At 48.4% G+C, this 23,640-nt stretch overlaps 1 protein-coding gene across 2 annotated transcripts in view; it reads right to left on the reverse strand.

Annotated features, from left to right (window-relative positions):
* Window positions 1-23,640, reverse strand: part of Tead4 (TEA domain family member 4) — a 73,671-nt gene that overhangs the window by 26,360 nt on the left and 23,671 nt on the right. For both annotated transcript variants that reach the window (NM_001080979.1, NM_011567.2), the window contains 1 exon segment: window positions 17,366-17,620. In NM_001080979.1, coding sequence (NP_001074448.2) covers window positions 17,366-17,570 — 205 coding nt within the window. In that variant the 5' untranslated portion in view covers window positions 17,571-17,620.

Below are 23,640 nucleotides of genomic sequence, written 5' to 3' on the forward strand. Positions count from 1 at the left end.
TGGAGGAGGACATAGTCCATAGGTGCTGCTGGCAGGGCAATGAATGCCCAGCAGTTTTACTGTGTGTCTAACTAAAGGTGACTGTGCTGCAGCTACAAAGCCTGAGCCTTCAGCGGTTGGTAATGGGAAAGCGACCACAACATTAGAGTTTAGAGAGCTGGGCTTGGACTTCCAGTTCTACCAAGGAGCTTTGGGAGCACAGCCAGCTGGTGGAAGTGGATCTCCACTCTGCCTTCGAATCTAGCTCGATCTAGTTCTTCTAACGTCTTTCTTCTATATTTGATCGCACACATTTTTACTGACTTAGGATGCTAAGCTTTTTGTTGTTGTTGTTTTGTTTTTGTTTTTGTTTTTTGTTTTGTTTTTGTTTTGTTTTTTGTTTTTTTTTTTTTTTCGAGACAGGGTTTCTCTGTATAGCCCTGGCTGTCCTGGAACTCACTTTGTAGACCAGGCTGGCCTCGAACCCAGAAATCCTCCTGCCTCTGCCTCCCAAGTGCTGGGATTAAAGGCGTGCGCCACCACTGCCCGGCTTAACACTGGTTCTGTGAGAACTCAGGCCAGGCATGGCGGTCCTTATCTATTATGGAGGCACTTAGGAGTCCAAGCAGGGAAGACTGCTTCTAGTTTGAGTCCAGCCTGGGCTAGAGGGTAAACCCAGTCCTTCTTTTTTTTTTTTTTTTTTTTTAAAGACAGGATGAGAAGCCTGCTGCTCAGTCAGTCTCTTGGGAAGGAGAATACACTCTTAGCTTAAAGAATCTATCAGAATTCAGAGAGAAAGGCCAGGAATAAGTTAGGAATGACAGAGAAGAAGTTTCTGAGAACCACAGGCCAATCCAAGGCTGGAGACACGAGAGCGAGTCTGAGTGTTGGTGGCGGGACAGCTGGATTGAAAGGGAAGGCAGGAGGCTTAGTCAGGGTAACTATTGCCGTGATGAAACACCATGGCCAAAGCAATGTGGGGAGGAAAAGATTTATTTGGCTTACACTTCCACATCGCAGTTCATCATAAAAGGAAGTCAGGACAGGAAGTTAAGCAGAGCAGAAACCTGGGAGGGATGCTGCTTAGTGGACTGCTCCCGTGGCTTGCTTAGCTTGCTTTCTTATAGAACCTGGGACCAGCCCAGGGGTGGCCTTACCCACAACAGGCTGGGCCTCACATCAATCACTAATTAAGAAAATGCCCTCCAGGCTTGCCTACAGTCCATCTTAACAAGACACTTTCTCAAGGGGGGCTCCCTCCTCACTGATGACTAGCTTGTGACAAATTAGCATAAAACTAGCCAACCCAGCAGGGGATGCTGCGAACCTTAGGGATGTCTGGGAAATCGGTCTTGGGCTGCTCCTCTGGTTCTTTCTTGCCTTGGCAGCTTATCAATTATCTGCATCTGTTTAGGTTCTTAGTATCCCAGAGGAAAAGAATGTGCACACGATTCAGTCTGTTCTTACTCCAGTCTGTACCTCCAAAGTTAGCAGTCGGGGTCCATGCTTGTGACCCAGTACTTGGGAAACGGACAGCAGGAGTGTCAGAAATTACAGGCCAGCCTGGGCTACATAATGAGACCATGTTTCAAAACAAGTTAATATCGCCAGTGTTTGGAACCAGATGAATGGAATCAACACATGGATGAAGGAATGACTGAGTCTGTCACCATTCTGCTTTCAAAATATTCCCAAAATTAGACCCCTTCTCCCCACCTCAGTTCTGTGGTCCAAGCTACCATGCTGTGGCCTGTGGGGCAAGTGGAACCAACCATGTCACCAAACAGAAAAGCTGGCAGGTCAAAGCAGTTTCGAAAACCCCGGTAAATCTCATTATTGAGAATGGTAGGTGTTAGAATCAGCTCCCAGCCAGACTACCTCAGACTACCTGTCCTGAAACATGTGACCAAGACACTCTGCTAAGAGACCAGCAGAGTGTTTAGCCAATGAGCTTCCTTTCCTGGGCATCCAGCCCCTCCCTATAGTTGATACTTGGAACTAAGCCAGATTCCACCTACATCATGTCAAGGGCTCAGCGTGGGCCTGTGAGGACAACCATTCTCAACTCCTCAAAGTTGCTGGCAGTGTGTGGGTACACAGGAGACTGAGAACCACAACATCTGTCCCAGTTCCTGCTGTCCCCCTATCCTAGACTGTGTTCTTCTTCCTTGAGCAACATTTCCACAGTGCTCCAGTTCCCAGCGACAAGGCACACATGCAGCCTGTTGCCCCTGTGTTTCACCTTCCCTGAGTGACATGCCGGCGGTCCAGCATCCCAGTGGCAAGGAAGAAATGCAGACCAACAATATCGGGCACCTAAGGCGGGCCCATCTAGGTACTATATTAGCATGTAGACCTCTCACAGACTGATACTGGCCTGGGTTATTAATCGCTCCACCTGGCTTCCTGCTTCAGACTATTCTCAGCCCAGCAGCTGGCATCTCTACTAAAATCCAAAAGGTGCTGCCCTGGCTTCCCATCTTTCTCAGATGAAGAGGCCAAGGTCTGCCAGATGTCGTAGCAGTATCAGAGTTTCAGCAACTTGGGAGGCTGAGAGGCAAGAGGATTGTTTCTGCCAGGGGCTGGTCCTCAGCTTAAGCAATACAAGAGGGGGTGGGGGAAGGGTACAGAGTGCTGGGCACAGCAGTAAAGCTCTTACCTAGTATACACAAGGAACCTGAAACACACACACACACACACACAGAGGAAACGTTCAAGTCCTTCCAGTGAAGCACCCAAAGGGTTTGTCCACCCTCATATCCAGCTCAGCCACCTCTCTGGATGTCATCTACCTGCCACTCTGAGCTGCTTCCTGGAATGTTCTGGGTCCTCTTGCCCAATAGGATTTGTGCTTGCAGGGAACCTCACCTTCATGTTCCTGGAAGTGTCTGGAATGGCCTTGTGGCCTGGGTGGAGATGGCTGCCATGGTCTTGTGACATATTCCCTGACGGTGGGTGATCCGAGGGCGAGGATCTCCATCCCCACCAGCACACCTCAGCCTCACTCATTGTCACCCTCAGTGTGCTCCGAGCACCACGTAATCTCCTGATACTCTGAGCGCTGCCCCTCCCCCCAGAAGTGCACGCTGAGAATGGGGTGTTTATTATTGGTCTATATCAGATACCCAGAAACCTCCCTGGAGGGTTAGGGAGTAAAGTACTTGACAATCATACAGGAAGCCCAGAGTTCAGCCCCGAGCCTCAGCACTGCATAACCCAGGTACACGCCTATAGTTGTAACACTTTGGAGGTGGAGGCCATAGGATCGATCAGAAATTCAAGATTACCAGGATCTCCAGGTGGCTGAGCAGGTAAAGTGTTTGCCCCACAGCCTCACAACCAGAGTGCGATCACTGGAACCCTTGTAAAGGTGGAAGGAGAAAACCAACTCTGTCCTTGTCCTCTGATTTCCACATACATGTTATAGCATGTACACACACATCGACCAACCACCCAACCAATCAAACATAGCATATACTCACACATCAACCTACCTACCAACCAACCAGCCAATCAATAGAGTAATTAGCAGATAAAGGTTCTAGCTATAAAGACTGAAGACCTGAGTTCGATTCCCAGGACCCACATGGTGGGAGGGGGTTGTCCTCTGACCTCAGTATGCACATGGTGGCATGCCCACACCCATCCACAAATATCCACACAAATGAATAAATGTACTTTAAAAAATAAATAAATAAATTAGGGGCTGGAGACATGGTTTTGTGGTTAAGAGCACTAACTGCTTAACAAAGGGACAGAGTCCAAATCCCAGTACCCGCCTGTAATTTTAGTTCCAGGGGATCTGACATCTTTACATAGATATACATGGAGGCAGAACACCAATGCAAGTAAATAAATAAATTAATTAATTAATTAAATCTCTTTTTAAATTGAAGTTCAAACTTCCTTTGAAAAGTCACCTTCAGGTACACAGCCAGGCCAGCCTGAACTATAAGGAATTAAGTTCAGGGGTTTGGTGGGTACGCCTGCAAACAGTGACTCCTGTAGTGTCAGCTCGTAAACTCAGAGTAAGCCCGTCTCTCCTAACAACAGTCACGTCACTCTGCCTATTTGTTACATATCAAAACAAGCTGGAAAAACTCTCACTCGAAACATCCATCAACAGATCTAGGAGAGATGACTGCCCAGGTCACTTGCTTTCGGCACTGAGCCAGACCCAGTGAGGATGCTCAGCAATGCCTCTTACAGGATAGGCCACAATACAAGCTGTCGGACACCCTTCCCCAAGCCTGAGGAGCACTCAGTACAAAAAGCCACCGCTGCCTTCTCTGCCTCAGCCTCCCAAGTGCTGGCATGACAAATATGTTGCCACCCAAATATTTTTTTAAATGCAACCAGGTGTGTAATTATGTCACTCAAGAGAGAGCTAGGAGGATCACTTTGAGTTTAAAGACCAGACTAGACTACATAATAAATTTCCAGGCCAGTCAGGGCTGTAAAACAAGACCCTAACTGGGCAATGGTGGTATACCCTTTAATCCCAGGACTTGTGAGTCAGAGGTTAGCAGATCGCTGTGAGTTCAAGGTTGCCCTGGTCTACAGAGCTAGTCTTGAAAAAAAGGGGAGGAGGAGGAAGAGGAGGAAAGAAAAGAAGAAAAACAAATAAGCAAACAAACAAGACAGTAATTCAAAAATCTAAAAAACAAACAAACAAAAACAAAAAACAAACCCTCAGCAATTTTGAGGTGCACAATGGCACCTTTAAACCTCAGGCCACCATCTTCACATTTCCTGGCTGGCCAAATTCTCCCTTCTCTCCTGTGAGCTGCCATTTTAAATTCCACAGCTAAGGGTTGCTGATTCCTCTGTGGCCTTTGTCTTAGGTTGTTTGTTTGTTGATGTGTGTTTTGTTTATTTTGAGACAGGATTTTGCTGTATAATGTGGCAGGCCTGGAATTCACAATGCAATGTACGTAGTCTACATAAACAGGTTAGTCTCGAACTCACAGAGATCCACCCACCTCTGCCTTCTGAGTGGGAGGACTAAAGATCTGTACCACCATGCCCACAAGGAGGCCATTTAACAAACACATGGTGTAACTGTGACTGAACCTGGTCATGTCTCCTAGAAGCAGGTGCTCCCACAGACTAAGCCAAAGAAGGAAATGAAGCCCAGGATGGAGAAACGCTTCAGTCATGGCCACATGGCTTGTTAGTGGCCCGGGCACTATTAAGATTGGTTTCTAGGATGGTGACTATTCATCACCATGGTGACACAAAGGCTGGTCTTTCTTGTGGAAGCCTTCTCCCCAGGGGCAGTAGATTTTCCTTCGCAAGGATCCACTCTGTTCCCCAACTTTTGGTGGATCATCGAGGTCTCCTGAGTGTCAGCACAGATAAGACCTCCATCCCCCAAGACCACCCAAGGATGCGCCATAGTCTCAACCCTTGTAGACAGTGGCATCTTGAGCTCAGGAAAACATTTGATGGATGAGGAAGAGTAAGGGGCAGGCAGGAATGTGGTCCTGAAGAGAGAGATGCCAAAGCCTGTCAAGGAGCCTTGGCAAGAAGAAACCTGCAGGAACCCCAGGAGTGGTGGGGCACACCCACCACCTGAGCACTGAGGCAGGGGGATTTTTAGTTGGGAGCCTGCCTGAACTACAGAGTGAGTTCAAGGCTAGCCTGAGCTATATAGCGGTATGTCTCAAAAATACCTTCCACCAAAAGAGAGAAAAAAAGGGGGGAAGAGGTGGGAAGAAGGGGGGACAGGATAGAAAGCCCAGATAACTCAGAGAGAAGGAAGAAGACATGTGTTGCCATCCCAGCCTTGCCACTGGCTGTATAATGGCAGGCCTCACCCCTCAGCAATTGAGCTCAGAAGCCAAGGAAGCAGGAAGCCACCCTGGCCTTTGGGGAGATCCTGAGCAGCTGGAGATTGCAATGTGGCAGGTGGCCTTGGCCCACCCTAGAGAGGACCTGGGAGGGGCTGGGAAGGACATCCCTACCAGACAGATGGTAGACCCATCTGTCAGAGAACATGTGTCCAACAGCTAACACACATAGCTCAGATACGTGGCCCACCATGGGAAGGACTGCCCAAGGAGAAGGGAGTGCCTCGGCCTGGCCACCGACTGAGGGTAGGGATCTCTGATGAGAAATCAGCTTGGTCATCTCATGACCTCTTTGCTTCCCACAAAGCCACCAGCTAACAGGCAGAGCAGTGTCCATGCCACATCAGCCTTCCCGCTACGCCATAAAAACAGCATTGAGGAAGTAAAAGACAGGCTGTTTAGCCCAAGGCCAGGACAGTCAGCCATCTTCCTCAGACTGCCAGGCCCTGCTATTTACAAGGCCTTGTTAATAAATGCAATGGGCTTTAAAAACTGAAATGGTCTAAGAACCTCTCTCCAGAGGCATCCCCTTCTCTACACTCTGTTATCAATCCCTCTTATGACCCAGGGTCCAGGAAGGAGAAGCTATGCTCTCTAACCTGGATAGCAGGAGCGCCTCTCGGTCCAAGATCCACTGATGCTGTGGGCTATGGGGAGGAGCTTGCTTGTGGAGAAGTGACCAGAGCAATGGGACTTAACTGAGCTGCCACCACCATCACCCCTGAACAGGCTCCAAGACCAGAAGGTGAAATTTCTGTTGGCTGGCATCCCCAAGAGCTCTCCCTGACTGTGTGGGTGTGGCCTGTTCCCACCTCCACTCCCCAGGTGATGGCTTGAGCCTTCTAGTTCCTTGGTTGAGCTCTGTGTCACAGTCCCCACTAAACATGGAGTCTCCTTGTGCTCTCAGGTCTATGTCTTCCCTGCATTGGACCTCTCATAACTGTGAGGGAGGGGGTGTCCATCACCCCGGGCACCTCAGCATCACTGAGCATCACTATCACAGGACACTAACTCACACCTACTCGGATGGCTACAAATAGAAAAGGGGAAATAGCAAGGCTCACAAGCGTGTGGAAGAACTGGAACCTGTGACGGGCGGTCAGGTTGATCTAGAATCACTAGGAGATGCGGCACCAGGCGCACCCGAGAGCAATTACTCAGGTTAGGCTCCAAAAGGAGGCAGCTCCATTCCTGGAGCTGGATGAGGAGAGGAGGAGAGCTGGGCACAGAATTCATCTATCCTGGAGCATCTGAGATAGTGGGTAAGGGTAGCTACCTACACTGATACCCTAGGCTCCATTCTTGGGACTCACACAGTAGAGAAAGAGAACCAGCAACCTGTTGGAGCTGCAAGCTGTCCTCTGGCTTCCATGTTAGTGCCATGACATGAACACCTCCCCATACACATGCATGACCCCTCACCCTCAAACCCCAGTCACAAACACACATGCGCGCGTGCGCACACACACACACACACACACACACACACACACACACACACACATGAGCCCCCACCCCCAAGCCCCAGCCACACACACACTCCCACCCCACCTCCAACCCCTTTAATCCTAGCATTCCTGAGGCAGAGGCAGGCAGATCTCTGAATTAGAGACCAACCTCATCTACAGAGTGAGATCTAGGACAGACAAGAATACACACATACCAAAACAAAACAAAAAACAAAAAACCTGTCTGGAAAAAGAATATAAAAATATATAAAGAATAAAAAATATATAAAGAATATATAAAAGAATGGGGGTGGGGGGGATAAAACTCAACAAACATCATTCTCTGGCCCAGAGATGACTTGCTCTTCCAGATAATGAAGATGCAATCACCAGCATCTACATGTTGGCTCAGGACCACCGAGAACTGGAGTCCCAGGAGTCCCAATACCCTCTTCGGGCCTCTGAGGCACCAAGCATGCCCATAGTACAGAAAAAAATAAATAAATAAAAATTAAAAATTAAAATACACACATATAAATAGAATAAATAAATTTATTTTTCTATTATTTAAAAATTCACCATTGTCTACCTACTAGTAGTGAACATGATGTCACCAGCTCCCTCAAGTTCCTGCAGTCACAACCCTGCACAGTGGACTGTAACTCTGAACTTTCAGCCAAGTAAACTCTCTCTTGCTAATGTGCTTCTGACAGAGTCTTTTATCACAGCAACAGGAAAAGAAGGAGAGTAACAGCACACATTGTAGTTTGGTTGGTTGGTTGGTTGGTTGGTTGTTTTGATAAAAAGTTCTTATTATGTAGGCTTAAGCTATCCTAGAAATCCATATGTAGATTAGGCTGATCTCCATCCTCAAAGGTAGGGATCCACCTGCCTCTGTCTGAGTGCAGGGACTAAAGGCTTGTGCCACCAAGCTCAGCTAAACACTGTTTTTGATGTTAAACATAAAATCACCATCAGAGCCAACCGTTCCTTCCTCTCCTGGATTCCCATAAGAATTACAAAGCAGGGCTCAGACCCTGACACACTAATGCTCACCAGCAGTGTCAAAACTGCAAGGACACAGACAACACAAAAGTCCATTTGCTGATGATGGACGGGCTATTAAGCCAGATGTCTGGGCCTGCGCTGTAGCTCACTGGTAGGTCCTGTGTTTCCTATGGGCAAAGCCCTGGCTTCTACCCTCCATATAAAAACAAAACCCTCTCAAACATTGAAGTAACCTTTGCACAATTCTACTTTTCTGAGGCACCTAGAACAGGCCAAGCCGCAGAGACAGAACGTGAGAGAGATGCTGTGCTCATGGATGGGAGCCCAAAAGAATGAGAAGTTATTGATTGATGGGTACAATTTCCATTTGAGGGTGATGGAAAGTTCTAGAAAGGGGTGGTAACAGCGGCTGCACAACGATGTGAATGTATCAGGCTGGGGTTGGGGCTTGTGCTAGAGGGTTTGGCAAGCATACACAAGACTCTGCGTTCCATCCTCAGCATAAAATAATAACTTGGGGGCTGGTGAGACAGATGCCTGCCTCCAGCCTGATGAACTGAGTCTGATCCCCGGGACCCACGTGGTAGGAAGAGAGAACCAACTCCCAGAAGCTATCCTTTGACCTTCATATACCATACCTCAGCAAATGAGCACCCACACACATGCACAAAGCAAATCAATAGAGTAAATTTAAAATAATAATGTGTGTGTACATGTGGTGTGAACATCCACACACAGAGGCGAGACAAGAATATCAGATGTCCTGCTCTGTCACCCGCTACCTTACTCCCTGGAGACGGGGTTTCTCAATGAACACGGAGATAGGCTGGCGGCAAGCTCCAATGATCCTCCTGTCTCTGCCCATCAGGCTTTTCTGGGTTTTTACATAGATGCTTGGAATTTGAACTCAGGTTCTTGTGCGTGTATAGAAAGCACTCTTACCCACTGAGCCCCAAAATCATGATGCTTTTTTTTTGTTGTTTTGGTTTGTTTTTTTGTTTTTGTTTTTGTTTTTCGAGACAGGGTTTCTCTGTATAGCCCTGGCTGTCCTGGAACTCACTTTGTAGACCAGGATGGCCTCGAACTCAGAAACCTGCCTGCCTCTGCCTCTGCCTCCGGAGTGCTGGGATTAAAGGCATGCACCACCACACTCGGCTCCAAAATAATGATTCTTCTTAAAGATTATAAAATTTAAAGGGAAAACTGAATATATTTAATGCCACCGAACACTGTTTATACAAACAGCCGGGCAGTGGTGGCACACACCTTTAATCCCAGCACTTGGGAGGCAGAGGCAGGCAGATTTCTGAGTTCGAGGACAGCCTGGTCTACAAAGTGAGTTCCAGGACATCCAGGGGAACACAGAGAAACCCTGTCTCAAAATAAAAACAAACAAACAAAGAACAACAAACAAACAAAAAAACAGCTTAGCATCTGTATCCTACCATGAAATAAAAGAAATCAAAACACCTTTCTCAAAGGTAGTCATGAATATCCTACAGAGAAGAAAAGCAATGTTCAGCAAGGTTAAGTCTTGCTCTAGATCTCATCTGCCATCAAGGTAGCGTGAGTGGAAGAGACTTGGGCTTCCATGGGCCTCCAGAAGCAGGAGAGAGGTGACAGCCTACGAGAACAGTGTAAGAGCTGGAAACACAAAACACAAAGAAGCAACAAGCAAACACCCAAGCACCTGTCAGCCTGACACAACAAGGGTCACCTGGGAAAATGGAGCCACAACTGAAAAAGAAATACTTCATCATACTGGCCTGTGCTGGGGGCAACACCATCACTCATGGTATATAAAAAAGCAGGATGAGTCTGCTGCAGAGGCAGGTGGATCTCTGAGGGTTGGAGGCCAGTCTGGTCTACATAGTGAGTTCTAGGACAGTCGGTGTCAAAAAGTAAGACCTGTCTCTTCCACCCCACTCCCCCCAAAATAAACAGACAGAACAAAACCAAACCAAAAAAGAAAAAGAAAAAAAGAAGCAGGCTGAGAAAACCATGAGGAACAAGGCAGTAAGCAGCATTTTCCCATGATGTCTGCTTCAGTGCCTGCCTTCAGGTTCCTTCTGCCTTGGTGTGGCTTCCCTTGATAGTGGACTGTGACCTGGAAGTCAAATAAACCCTTTCCTAAGTTGTTTTACCTCAGCAACGGAAAACACTCTAGGACACCTAGGAGCAATGCCAAGGCCAGGCTAGCCAAAGGAAGTCAGAACCAGTAAGGAACAATTAATATGGGGGAGGTGGGGCAGACAGAGGAGGAAACTCAGGCCAGTCTCCCACTTTTTACTCCATCCCCACAGTAAAAGAAAAAAAAAAAAAAATTCAACAAGACTCCAGCTTAGGCTGCCCAAGTCTAGGCTGAAAAGGGAGCTTTTAATAGTGTGTTGCTCATTTCTAACCTTTTCCTGGTAATGCTTTGTCTAGATGCTTTACTGGGCTCTCAAAGCTACGGTGTCAAGTCCTACCTATGAGACAGTGCCAGACTCTAGCTCCTTTGTCTAGAGCACATTTGTCCCACCACCACCACCAGATGGGGACCCTCTTCCTTCCAGAAAGGTCCAAGACAACCCAGCCCTCTGGTTTCCTGGCTCCACCCTACTACATGCCTGTCTGGGTGGTTCCCTTACAAAAGGTATTTCTCCTGCCTCTCTCACTAGCCATGGAGTCACGAAGAACAGAAATTCCCCAACCCCTACTCCAGCTAGATTCAAGGAGAGATGATGCTTCATAAGACTAGCCTAATGGCAAGCCAGGGGCATAGCAGAGGAATCAAAGACACGGGGAATGAAACCAGGGGCAGAAAGACTCAGCCATACAAGAGCTGCCTCCAGGTATGGTAGGTGAAGGCTGGGACCAGGAAGAACAGATGCAAAAGATTAAGGAGCCAGCCTCAGGGAGGAAAAGGAGGAGGAAGAAGAGGAGGAGGAAGGCATCCCTCAATGCAGCTGCTAAGGGGAGGAAGAGGGGAAAGGACAGATGCAGGCAAGAGTGAAGAAGTACCTCTTTCCTCCCTACCTCCATTCCCAGGGACCTGAGGCCAGGCTAGCCAAAGGAAATCAGAATAGGATGTCAGAATAGAATGCTCAATTACAGACTGAGAGTCACACAGTGAAAGGGCAAAAGTGAACGGAGCCATGAGCAGGAGGTTGGCACCCCAGGCATGAGAGCTCGTACTGGAGAAACGAGAGGCGTTCAGTTTGGAGACCAAAGCCAACAAGCATGGGTGCCTCGGCTCAGAAATAACAGGTGTTAAGCTGTGCTGCGGCTCTGCATGTCATCCGCATGGCTGCCTGGCTCTGGTGTACGGTGGCCTGAGCTGGTAACAGGCCTAATCCCTGTAGTCAAAACACTAAGGCCATGGCCCCAACTCTAGGATCTGCTGTCAGCTGACTGTGGGCCCACTGACTGGTCCACTTGGGAAATGATCTCTGCATGCAGGAAGTGTAAAGACAGGGCTCTTGGGGGTGCTGGCAGCTGAAACTGACTAGAGGTGAGGATAGGGTACAACAGGTTCCTCAGGGAAGATGAGAGGCCCAGAGGAGCACAGCCAGGGCAAGAGGTCTGAGTCAGTATCCCTGGGGACCAGCCCCACACACACTGCTGTGAGCTCAGGGTTATCTATAGCTCCCAGCTGTGCTGGCCACCAAGCTGGTAAAGAGACTAGTATAAGCCAGTGTCTGGCTCACTGCAGGACCTCCCTTCATGAAGGCCAGGTGAGTCATCAGATAGAGCAGGACGCTCTTGTCCCCCTGCCCAGGACTGACCCACCTGACCCAAGGCCAGGCGGAGGCAGGACCAGGAAGGACAGTTAAGGAGTTCAAAGTAGGTGGGGATGGAGGCTTCTAGCCCTGCTCTTCTCACTACCTGAGAGACTAATGTCCATTCCTTTACATGTAAAGAAATTAGGGGAAGAAATAGCTACCCACAATCACTAAATAAATCTAAGCAGCAGCCCAAGTATCCACTGATGGATGTCCAATACAGACATACAATGGAAGGAAATTCTGACACACACTACAACATGAACATGACACTGAGTGGATTAGAAGAAGAGGAAGAGGAAGAGGAAGGAAATGGAAGGAGGAAAAGGAGGAAGAGAAGACGAAGAGGAAGACGAAGACAAAGAGGAAGAGGAAGAGGAAGAGGAAGAGGGCTAAATCAAATACGTTATCCCACTGTGGGACTGGAATGGTTAGATCCACTGAGAAAGACAGGCATCAGCTGCCTGAGGAGCTGGGCATGGTGATACACGTTACCCCCATCACTCAGGGGGCAAAGGCTCTTAGATCCCTGTGAGCTCTAAGCTAGCCTGACCTACACAATGATTTCCAAGCCAACCAGGATGACATACGAGATCCTGTCAGAAAGAGAGAGAAAGGAAGAGAGAGGGAGGGAGGGAATAAAGAACTGCTGCTTAAGGGGTACAAAGTTCTACTTGGAGGTCACAACATTTCTGCAGGGGAAGGGTGCAATGGTTATAACAAGAGTGTGAGTCACAAGAATGTCACTCAATCTAAAGCAGGTAGCCAAAGATCCTGGACCACTGAGCCAATCTTTATTGTGTTTTTATTCATTTTTTGCTTAATTACCTTGAAAAAAAAGATGTGTGTGTGTATGTGAGAGGGAGGGAGGGAGGGAAAGAGAGAGAGAGAGAGAGAGAGAGACCGACCACGTGTACATAAGCAGGGTCAGGCCTCGGGGTGGGGTAGATGGAGAGAAACCACATGCATACCACATGTGCATCCAGTAGACATCAGACAATGACATCAGCCAATGACTTTTGGGAGTTGGAGCTGCCTCCCACCTTGCGTTTAAGGAGGGGGTCTCTCATTTCTGCTTTTGAATGACCTTCCCATCTTGCCCTAGAAGAGCTCATCTATCTATCTTGTTAAAAGATTTGTTTTATTTTTACTGCATGTGTATGAGTGTTTGATCTACAAAGATGGAAGTACATAGCATGTGCCTGGTGCCCACTGGGGCCAAAAGAGGTGCTGGATCTCCTGGAACTGGAGCTGAGGATGGTTTTAAGCCAGTATGTAGGTGCTGGGAACTGAACCAGGGTCCTCTGCAAGAGCAGCCTTGTGCTCTTAACAACTGAGTCATCTCTCCAGCCTCTCCATCTGACTTTTTAACCTGAATTTCAGGGATCAATCAATCTCAGGTCCCCAGACTTGTGGCAGCAAATGTTTTTACCTACTAAACAATCTCCCTGCCCATTTATTATTATTATTATTATTATTATTATTATTATTATTATTACTGTACTGGCTAGTTTTGTGTCAACTTGACACAGCCGGAGTTGTCACAGAGAAAGGAGCTTCAGTTGAGGAAATGCCTCCATGAGATCCAACTCAGCCAGGCGTGGTGGTGCACTCCTTTAATCCCAGCACTCGGGAGGCAAAGACAGGTGGGTTTATGAGTTCGAGGCCAGCCTGGTCTACAAAGTGAGTTCCAGGACAGCCAGGGCTATACAGAGAAACCCTGTCTTGAAAAACCCAAAAGAGAGAGAGAGAGAGAGAGAGAGAGAGAGAGAGAGATCCAACTTTAAGGCATTTTCTCAATTAGTGATCAAGGGGGAAAGGCCCCTTGTGGGTTGGACAATCTCTTGGGCTGGTAGTCTTGGGTTCTATAAGAGAGCAGGCTGAGCAAGCCAAGTGAAGCAAGCCAGTAAGGAACATCCCTCCATGGCCTCTGCATCAGCTCCTGCTTCCTGACCTGCTTGAGTTCCAGTCCTGACTTCCTTGGTGATGAACAGCAGTATGGAAGTGTAAGCTGAATAAACCCTTTCCTCCCCAACTTGTTTCTTGGTCATGATGTTTGTGCAGGAATAGAAACCCTGACTAAGACAATTACTAAGTGTATGTGTGTGTCCCGTGTATAATGGTGCCTGTGGAGGCCAGAAGAGGGCTTCAGATCCCCTGGGACTAGACTTACAGGCAGTTGTGAATTGCTCCATGCGGATGCTGGGAACTGAACTCAGGTCTGCTGAAAGATTTGAGCCATCCTCCCTGCATCTTGCCCACCCTGTGTTTACAGACAGTGTCTTGTATAGCCTAGGCTGGCCTCAAACTTTCTAATTTTCCTGGCATGGGTCACTGTGCCAGCTAGTTTTATGCCAACTTAACACAAGCTAGGGTCCTCTGAGAGGAGGAGCCTCAATTGAGAAAATGCCTCTTTCAGGTAGAGCTGGAGGCAGGCAAACCTATTTTTTTAATCAGTGATTAAGCCATTTTCTTAATCAGTGATTGACAGGCCATTGTCACTGGGGTCACCCCGGGCTGGATTCTATAAGAAAGCAGGCTGAGCAAGTCCTGGGGAGCAAGGCAGAAAGCAGCACCCCTCTACAGCCTTTGCATCAGCTCCTGCCTCCAAGTTCTTGCCTTGCTTGAGTGATGTGGAAGCATAAGTGGACTAAACCTTTTCCTTCCCAACTGGCTTTTGGTCATGGTGTTTCACAGCAGCAGTAGAAACTCTAAGACAGTCTGGCTTCACCTCGGGGCCCTTCTCAGTCACTGTAGTACCCTCAGCCGCTACCCTCTGCTGAGTGATTCCTGTACTTCATCTGCTTCCATACACAGTAATTCCTTCTCAGTATCCTGTGCACGCACTCTGGCTTCCTGTTAATCCCTGCTTCTCAATATACCTCCTGCCCGTTCCCACCTTCACACTTGATCTCATTATTGGCATCCACCCTGCTCTCCACCAAAGAGCCCGTGGATCTGGGGCAGCTATGGGAGGATACCCCATGGAGAGCTCTGCCCCCAGCTGGTACCCTATGCATGTTCCATAGGTCAGCTTTCTCCTCTAGGAAGTTCCCCTGGAGGAGCAACTGTTAGAACCGGAAGTGATCAGAGCAGGGGATGGTAAGGGGGTGCCTCTGGGAACTGAGGGGTGCAGAGAGAGATGGGGAGTTCTTAACTGGTGTCAGGGAGCAGAGCTGGGGTCTTGGGGTCTGACGTGAAAGGAGCAAGGAACCAAAGAAAAGAAAGGCACTGTTTTGGTCTTGTGGGGAAGACTATGGAAAAAAGAGAAAGAAAGCAAACAAAACATCATCAACAACAACAAAACCAGGAGCTGGCAGAGCTCTATTGCCCCCAGCCCTGGGACTGGACTTCAGTTTGTCAGCTGAGGGATGCTGAAGACTAAGAAGCCCCTAGAGCTTGCTTATACCTGTAACTTCAGCATCGGGCCACCCTGTAATGTGTGATGCCGGAGATGGGATCGGGAACTTACATATGCTGGGCCAACACTCCACCACTGAACCGTACCACAGCCCAACCCACGGCCCAGTTTAGAAACAGGGACTTTGTGGGTGCTTTAGTTAGGCTGAGATCATACTGAACTAAAACATATCCTAAACCCAGTGACTAGTGTCTTTGTAAGGTAAGAGGCAGACTGGAGAGATGGCTCAGAGCATTTACTGTTTTTTCAGAGAACCCGGATTTGGTTTCCAGCATCTATGTGGCAGCTCACAACCCTTGGTAATGCCAGTTCCAGAGGATCTGATGTCCTTTCTGACCTTCCAGGCATGTGGTGCAGATGTATACTCAGGCACACACACATACACATAAAAATAAACAGGTTTTCCGTTTTTTCCTTTGCCTGCTTCTATCTGCATGCCACCTCCATGCCTATTCATGCAAGCCGAGGTCATACTCTCCCTCCAAGCTACCCCAGCTTGTTGCTGTTGTTTTCAACATTGAAGCAGCTTGTGAGAACTTGTTACTCTATGGTGACAACCACTAATACACTCAGATCTCCTACACAGTGGCTCTCTAACAGCTGAAAAAGCACTGTGCTGTGGGGAGTGGGGAGAGACACTCATGAGTGGAAATCCATTGGAGCAAGAGTGGCAGCTGGCCTTCGAACCCTCTGCTGTCCTAACGTCACCGGTTGCAGAGGCCTTCTCAAACCTCTGGGTTTCCACCCCTCAACATACAGTTTGAAGCACGAATCCCTGAGGTGGGATGTTTCCAGTGGGCGCAGAAGCCTGATCTAACTCTGACCTGGGTCTTGCTCTAGCTATTCAGTTTTGGTCTGTTTTAACTTTCCCAGAATCCTCTCCTCCAAAGCCATATAGACTCACTCATATAGCCTGCTGGTCCTTCCCATATGGTTGCTAAATGTGGTGTTCCACATCCTGGTCACTCGAGAAGCTGAAGGGTATGGGGGTCCTCCCTGAAGGAAGGCATAGCTCTCACAGCCTGCCTGAGAGAACTGTCAGCTGTGTGTGTCCATGTCCCCACTCCATGACACGAACCACACCTGCTGCACCAACTGCTGTTTGCCATGTGCTGGATACATGGAGGGAGCAGGGAGGAGGGAGGAGGGAGGAGGGAGCAGGGAGGAGGAGAAGGGAGCACGAGGAGTCCTACTCCAAAAGAATCCCTTCAATTTTTTCCTTTCCTTTCTTTTTCCCCCCCTTCTATTTGCTGCTGGGGATTAAACTCGGGACATTCCTTAATGCTAGGCAAGTATGCTCTACTACTGAGCGACACCCAGGCAAAGTCCCCAGTTTTGTTACTCTTTGTATCTAAGGTTGGTGGCATGAAGATCAAGCATTTGCTTATGATGGAGTGTGCATGTGTGTGCATGCATGTGCAAGAGCATGAGAGAGAGGCAAAGACAGACAGACAGACAGACAGACAGAGACAAAGAATTTTTAGTCTGCTCTGTGGAGATAGTCTATTACACCCCTGATAATCCTCATAAAATTCTCTATTGCCAGGCAGTGGTGGCACACACCTTTAACCCCAGCACTTGGGAGACAGAGGCAGGTGGATCTCTGAGTTCCAGGCCAGTCTGGTCTATAGAGTGAGTTCCAGGATAGCCAGGGCTACATAGAGAAACCCTGTCTCTGAACAGACATTTTTTTTCTACTAGTACACAGTCTCCTCACCAGACCCCATGCTCATCACCCATTGGTTTCTCAGATGCTCAGAACTCAGGACAGAAGAAAGCACTGTGCACTCAGTTGAAGCCACAAGAGGCCATTTGGGAGAGCCCCAAGGTTACTGTGTCCACTCCTGCTGAACTACAAGGCCAGCTTCCGCCCAGCTCAGACAGGCTCCTTACCATACATCTTGCCTTCCTCCGTCAGGATAATTTTGCGGCGGCCGCAGGGTGGGTAGATGGCCAGGGCCTCCTGGAAGCTTCGCTCAATTTCGGGGCTCCATACACCCTCTGCATCATTGTCGATGGGCTTGTCCAGTGCCTGGCTGCCCCCAGAGATGCTGCTCCCCTCGGGGGAGTCGGGAGAGCTCCACTCGTTGGAGGTAATGGTGCCGGCCTTGCCCTCCAAGGCTCGGCTTGGAGGAGCGCCCGTTGGACCTGTTAGAGCCAAAACAAGGCACAGTAAGAATGGTGCACACTGCAGGATGCCCAAGTAGTACAGGCCAGTTACTCAGGGAACAAAGTGAAAGGTCTGGGGGTGGGGGTGGGGGTGGGGGTCAGGAGTCAGGGAGGCTTGAACAGGTTGTTTTACCTCAGCAAACCAAGCTTCTAAACTGCCCAATGAGCATAAAAGACCCCTCTGAGTGAGCCTTTAATCCCAGCACTCGGGAGGCAGAGGCAAGCAGATCTCCATGAGTGGGAGGCCAGCCTGGTCTACAGAGCTAGTTCCCGGTCACCCAGGCCTACACAGAAAAACCCCGTCTCGAAAACAAACAAACACTCCCTGACTGTACCTCTAAGAACACACACAAGGCTAGGAAGTAGAAAACAAAGGCAAAGAGATAGATTCAATCGGACATTAATGAACTCTGGGCGAAAAGGATCCTAAATATTACGGGGGAGGTGAAAAAAAAATATATATATATATATTCAAAAGAATTGAAAGAAAGAGTTCCAAGAGACATATGTATACCAATGTTCAAAGCAGCACTATTCACAACAGCCAAAAACTGGAGGCCACCCTGCATTCATCAGAATCAATACAGAATATGGCATGGGTATAATATTAGCGCTAAGGAGGAAGTTGCCCTGCCATTTGTTATAACACGGGCAATTGGCAATGATATTGTGGTGAAAGAAGCCAGTCATATGTATAGGTATACATATAGAAGCTAACGCAGATTCTTAGAAATAAGGCACAGTAGGTATTGCCAGAGGCTGGGGAGGGAGAAATGGGGAATTGTCTAATGGATACAGAGTATCAGGTTGATGTGCAATAAAGTGGATATAAGTCCTGTCTGGGCCCTATACACTGTTGACAGATGAAGATGCCATGCAGGCTGCTGTTGCTCACTGACAGGAAACCTGTCTAGCAGGGACACAGCCTTCAGTTCAACCCCTATGGGCACAAGAAATCATTCCAGAAAGGGGTGACATAGACAAACAAAGCAAAGCCAACAGCTGAAGAAGCAACTGGCCAGGAAACTTCCTCAGGGGATGAAAGATCGGAATCCTCCGATTATGGAACCATAATGAATCTTTTTTTTTAAAGATTTATTTATTATACATAAGTACACTGTAGCTATCTTCAGACACACCAGAAGATGGCATAAGATCTCATTACAAGTGGTTGTGAGTCACCATGTGGTTGCTGGGATTTGAATTCAGGCCCTTCAGAAGAGCAGTCGGTGCTCTTATCTGCTGAGCCATCTCACAGCCCCCATATGAATCTTAATCAGGATAAATTCAAATAAAATAAAACAATGCCCAAAACTGATGCCGTAAAAGCATCAGGGATGAAAAAGAGCAAATTAGAAAAAGGGTGGATTATCTACAGCAAGAGCCTGCTGTACGGGCATAGAACCTAGGACCTCTTGTATGCCAAGAAGATGCTGTACCAATGAGCCAACCCCGAGTCCAGAAAGAAGTATTAAATTAATAGTGGATTTCACCAGTAATACAAAAAGACTCAAAATAACATATTTCCAAACTGTTGGAGAAAGTAGCTCTCACCCAGAACTCAAACCCCAACAAAAGAGTTGGGAGATGGTCTGTGGGTAAGGCACTTGCCTTGTAACTGGGAAGACCTGAGTCTAGATCCCTAGACACACGTGTTGAACGAAGTGGCCCATGTCTGTAATGTCAGAGATTCTACTGTCAATGAGAGAAAGACACAGGAGAATCCCTGAGATTCAGGAGCCAGTTTGCCACAGTCAGGATCAAGAGACTGTGACTCAGCACAGGAAGATGGTTACGTGGGTAAAAGCATGCAATGCGGGAGCCAGATGGCCTGAGTTTGGTCCTCTAAAAAGCTGGACGCTTTGGTAAACACCTGAGCTCCCAGCACTCATACAATGAGATAGGAGGCAGAGACAGGCGAAAGGTGTTCTCTGATCTCCACGTGTCCCACGGCACATGTCTACCTGCACATGTGTGTGCACGCACACGCGCGCGCGCGCACGCACGCACACACACACACACACACAGAGACATGGCAGTTCACAACAATGTAAAATCCAGTTTCAGGGGATCTGATGCCTTCTTTCAGCCTCTATAGGCACTAGGTACTCAGATGGTGTACAGACACATACAGAGACAAACCACCCATACACATAAAAGCACATACTGCTCTTTCAGAGGACCCCAGTTCAGTTCCCAGCATCCCCACACCAGATGATCACGATTACCCGTAACCCCAGCTCCAGAAGATCCAATATCTCTGACCCGTGGGGATGCCTATACTCACCTACACAGACACACACAACTACACATAGTTATAAAGATAAAATTAGTAAGATAAATGTTTTTTTTAAAAGAGAGAGAGAAAAGAACAGGGAATTGTGCTGCTTAGTTTTTTGCCAACTTGACACAAACTAGGGTCCTCTGGGAAGACAAGATCTCAACTCAAAGAGAGTCCATTAGAATGGTGTGCATGCAAGTCTCTAGGCAATTTTCTTGATTAATGATTGACATGGGAAGACCCACCCACCCCACTGTGGGTGCTGCCTTCCCTGGGCAGGTGATCCTGGGGTGTATAATAAGAAAGCAGGCTGAGCAAGCCATGTGGAGCAATCTGATACATAGCCCTCTTTGTGGCCTCTGGGACAGCTCCTGCATCCAAGCTCCTGCCTTGAGTTCCTGCCCTGACTTCCTTCAATGGGGAAACCAAAACTGTAAGCCGAAACAAACCCTTTCTTCTCCAAGTTGCTTTGTTCATGATCTTTATCCCACCCAGCAGTAGAAATGTAAGACAGGAATAATGGAGGTGTGTGAAAAATACAAACAGGAAACTAGCGTGAGAAGATAATCCACAGAGAATGAGCAAAGGCTCTGGCAGGACGGAGAGTACACAGGAACAGAAGCTAACGCAACCGTGGCTCATGGTAAAGCACCCCGTTATCCACTTGATCAAACCTAAGACCTCTTCACAATAATGACTGTTATCAAATAAATAAACAATGAAAGGCGATAGAGAAGAAAACTGATTTCTTCAACCTGAGCAAGGACATCTTTTGAGAGCGTACACAAATTGGACACCTACTAGAACAATGGAGACGATATCCTTTAAGTTACCGGTAAGATCAAGGATGCTGGCTCTGAACACTTCCAACACTCCCCAAAGTCGGGCAGTGGTGAGGCACCAGGGAGGCAGAAGTGGGCGGCTTTGTCAGTTAAGGACCAGCCTGATCTACAAGGGTGTTCCAGGCCAGCTGACTCTACACAGTGAGACCAAATGAAGTTTAATTTGTAAGTGTGTGTGGGGAAACAACACAAATGCAGTGAGATTATGATTTTAAAAATTTCCACAAGATGTTTCTCAAACCTCTAACAAGCAGATTCTGCACTCACAGCTGAAGTGACTCTCAAGCTCTCTCATGGTGGTTGGCTCTGTTTTTCCTTCTGGCTTCAGGTTAAAGAAGAAGAAAGAAAGAAAGAAAGAAAGAAAGAGAGAGAGAGAGAGAGAGAGAGAGAGAGAGAGAAAGAAAGAAAGAAAGAAAGAAAGAAAGAAAGAAAGAAAGAAAGAAAGAAAGAAAGAAAGAAAGAGCCATTCTGTGTGAGAACTGAGACCGACCAGTGATGGCTCCTTCCCTAGAGCCAACAGTGACCTCCTGTAAGCTACATCATTGCTCTGGCCCATGAAACCCAGAGACCCGAGTTCTTTCCTTCTGTGCTGGCAATGTCTGTGGCGCACAGTCCACCTGAACCCTATATTTCTCCATGGGCCTCCCAGTGCACCCTATAAATACTCAGAGGAGGAGGGTGCTCCCACAGCGGTGAATGCGCAGACACTGGGCTACGGAGCTAACTCAGAGTGAGAGTTCTTACACTAGAAGCACAAGGCCCTAGGTTTTGAGCTCCCCTAACACACACCCATGGGGGAGGGGGGCCTGGCGTGCAGTCTACTACAGGGCTTGCCTCCAGTCTGTGCTATGTACAGGGTATTTAATAACCCTTGTTCTGAAGCTCCAAGCCTGGCATACAAGTTCTGAAACCTTAAACAGGCCAGGCAAGTACACATAGGTAATGATGATTAATATCTTGACAGTAATTAATTAACCTTCTAATGCATAAGACCCCATTAGTTTAGCTGCTAGGCTTCATTTTCTTCTGGGGCCTGACAGAGCACAGCCACACACTCTGAGCTGGATGGAGGGCAAGACAAAGAGGCAGCGAGCCCCATACTATCTTATGTGACCCCACCGGCCCCGCCCCTCCCCGCCCTGCCAGAGGAGGTAGTTTCTGGGCCCTACCCCTCCTCAACATTACCTTCTCCTACACTCCAATGCTGGGCCCAAAACAGCCCAGAAGAAGAGGCCTAAAGAGAACCAGAGACCAGTTGTGTCAGACAGCCCCACGGGAGAGGTCTTCTGAGGACCTGCACTCCATGTTCCCAAGGTTGGGTCTGTCCCAGGGAAAGTGGGGCAGCGGGTCACGCAAGGCCCTAGAACATAGGATTTATTACTGCAGTGAGCTGTCCCTGGCTGTGTGGCTGTGGTACTCCTGCTCCCCAGTTGTGACTGGCTGGCCGCTCCCACTCTTCCTAGGCAAACTGCCCACACAGCCTGCCCTGCGGCCAGAAGAATGGGGTAAGTCAACTCCAGCCCAGAGACATTCTTTACCCCTGCTCCTCCCTCAAGTGACCCTCCAGGGACCGCCAGCCAGGAGAGAGGTAGGGTGGGAGACAGATGGCAGCACCACCCAGACCATGTGCTATGGCCAGAGAAATAAAAATAATTCTCCAATTGGCTCTTGGGCTCTGGGCAGAGGCTTCCAGCTCTGTCTCTGCCCCACCCAAAAGCCAACAGATGTCCTACTTGGGACAACCAGGCCCAAAGACCACGCCACTCCACCCCAAGGCCCACAGGTGCGGGCTATGGAGGAATTTCAGAAGAACCAGGAATTGGGATTGTTTAAGGATCCTTTTCTAAGTACTTTTCTAGGAACAGAAAAGAATGAGGATCCTCGGGTCATACACGGAGACACTGCCCCTGAGGTCATACACAGAGGCACTGCCCCAGAGCAGCACGGTGGTGGTACTGAGGACAGTTTGATTGGGACAGCAAGGCAGCAAGCCAGAAGTCTGCTAGGGGCTAGACTGCTACTGTTGTAGCTCTGTGATAGAGTATTTGCCAGCCAAGCTCTTGGACCCTCCATGCTGGTCAATCTCCCACAAGACCACAGGGACTGTTCAACCCCACCTTGTAGTCTCTCCTCCCATACTTCCCCAGCCACGGCACACAGTCAGTACACATCCCCAGACACAACACACAGTCAGTATAAGGTGCTGGTGTGACAGGCTGTGGGCTGGGATTTCACTGTGCTTGCCTGTCCCCTGACCAGAGAACACGGTTATCGCTCAGACATCAGAGTCTGCCCTGCTCCTGGCTCAGTAGCCGGAACTTAGGCAGTCAGCATTACTGTTAATGAGCCGACTCTGCCAAAGGTTCCCTTTCTTTAGGCCAGGAAAAATAACACTGTTATTTTTGTGTGCGTTCTCCCACACACAATAGGATATTCTGGTAAACTTACTAGTCAGTTAATAATACCCTAATGTAGAAGGGAATGGTGACATGTGCCGGTATCTCAGAATTCTGGCGGCTGAGGCAGGAGGATTGTGAGCTTGAGACCATCATCTGGAGTCATCTGAGTTTTTGATGATATGTCCATGTCACCCCATTCTTATCGGGGGTAACATGGACTCTCAAAGCAATGTTAATTTCCATTTCTACACAGTTTCAGATTTTATGTGTATGGGTGTTAGGTCTGCACATATGTATGTGCCCCTGTGTGCTCCGTGCCTGCGGAAGGTCAGAAGAGGATGTTAAATCCCCAGAACTAGAGTAATAGAGGGCTATGTGCTGCCTGCCATGTGGGTGCTGGGAACCGAACCCAGGTCCTCTTGCAAGAGTAGCCAGTGCTCTTAACTGCTGAGCCAGCTCCCCAGCTCCACAGTGGGA

Source organism: Mus musculus, chromosome 6 (genome assembly GCF_000001635.26).
Source record: "Mus musculus strain C57BL/6J chromosome 6, GRCm38.p6 C57BL/6J".
Lineage (NCBI taxonomy): Eukaryota > Metazoa > Chordata > Mammalia > Rodentia > Muridae > Mus > Mus musculus.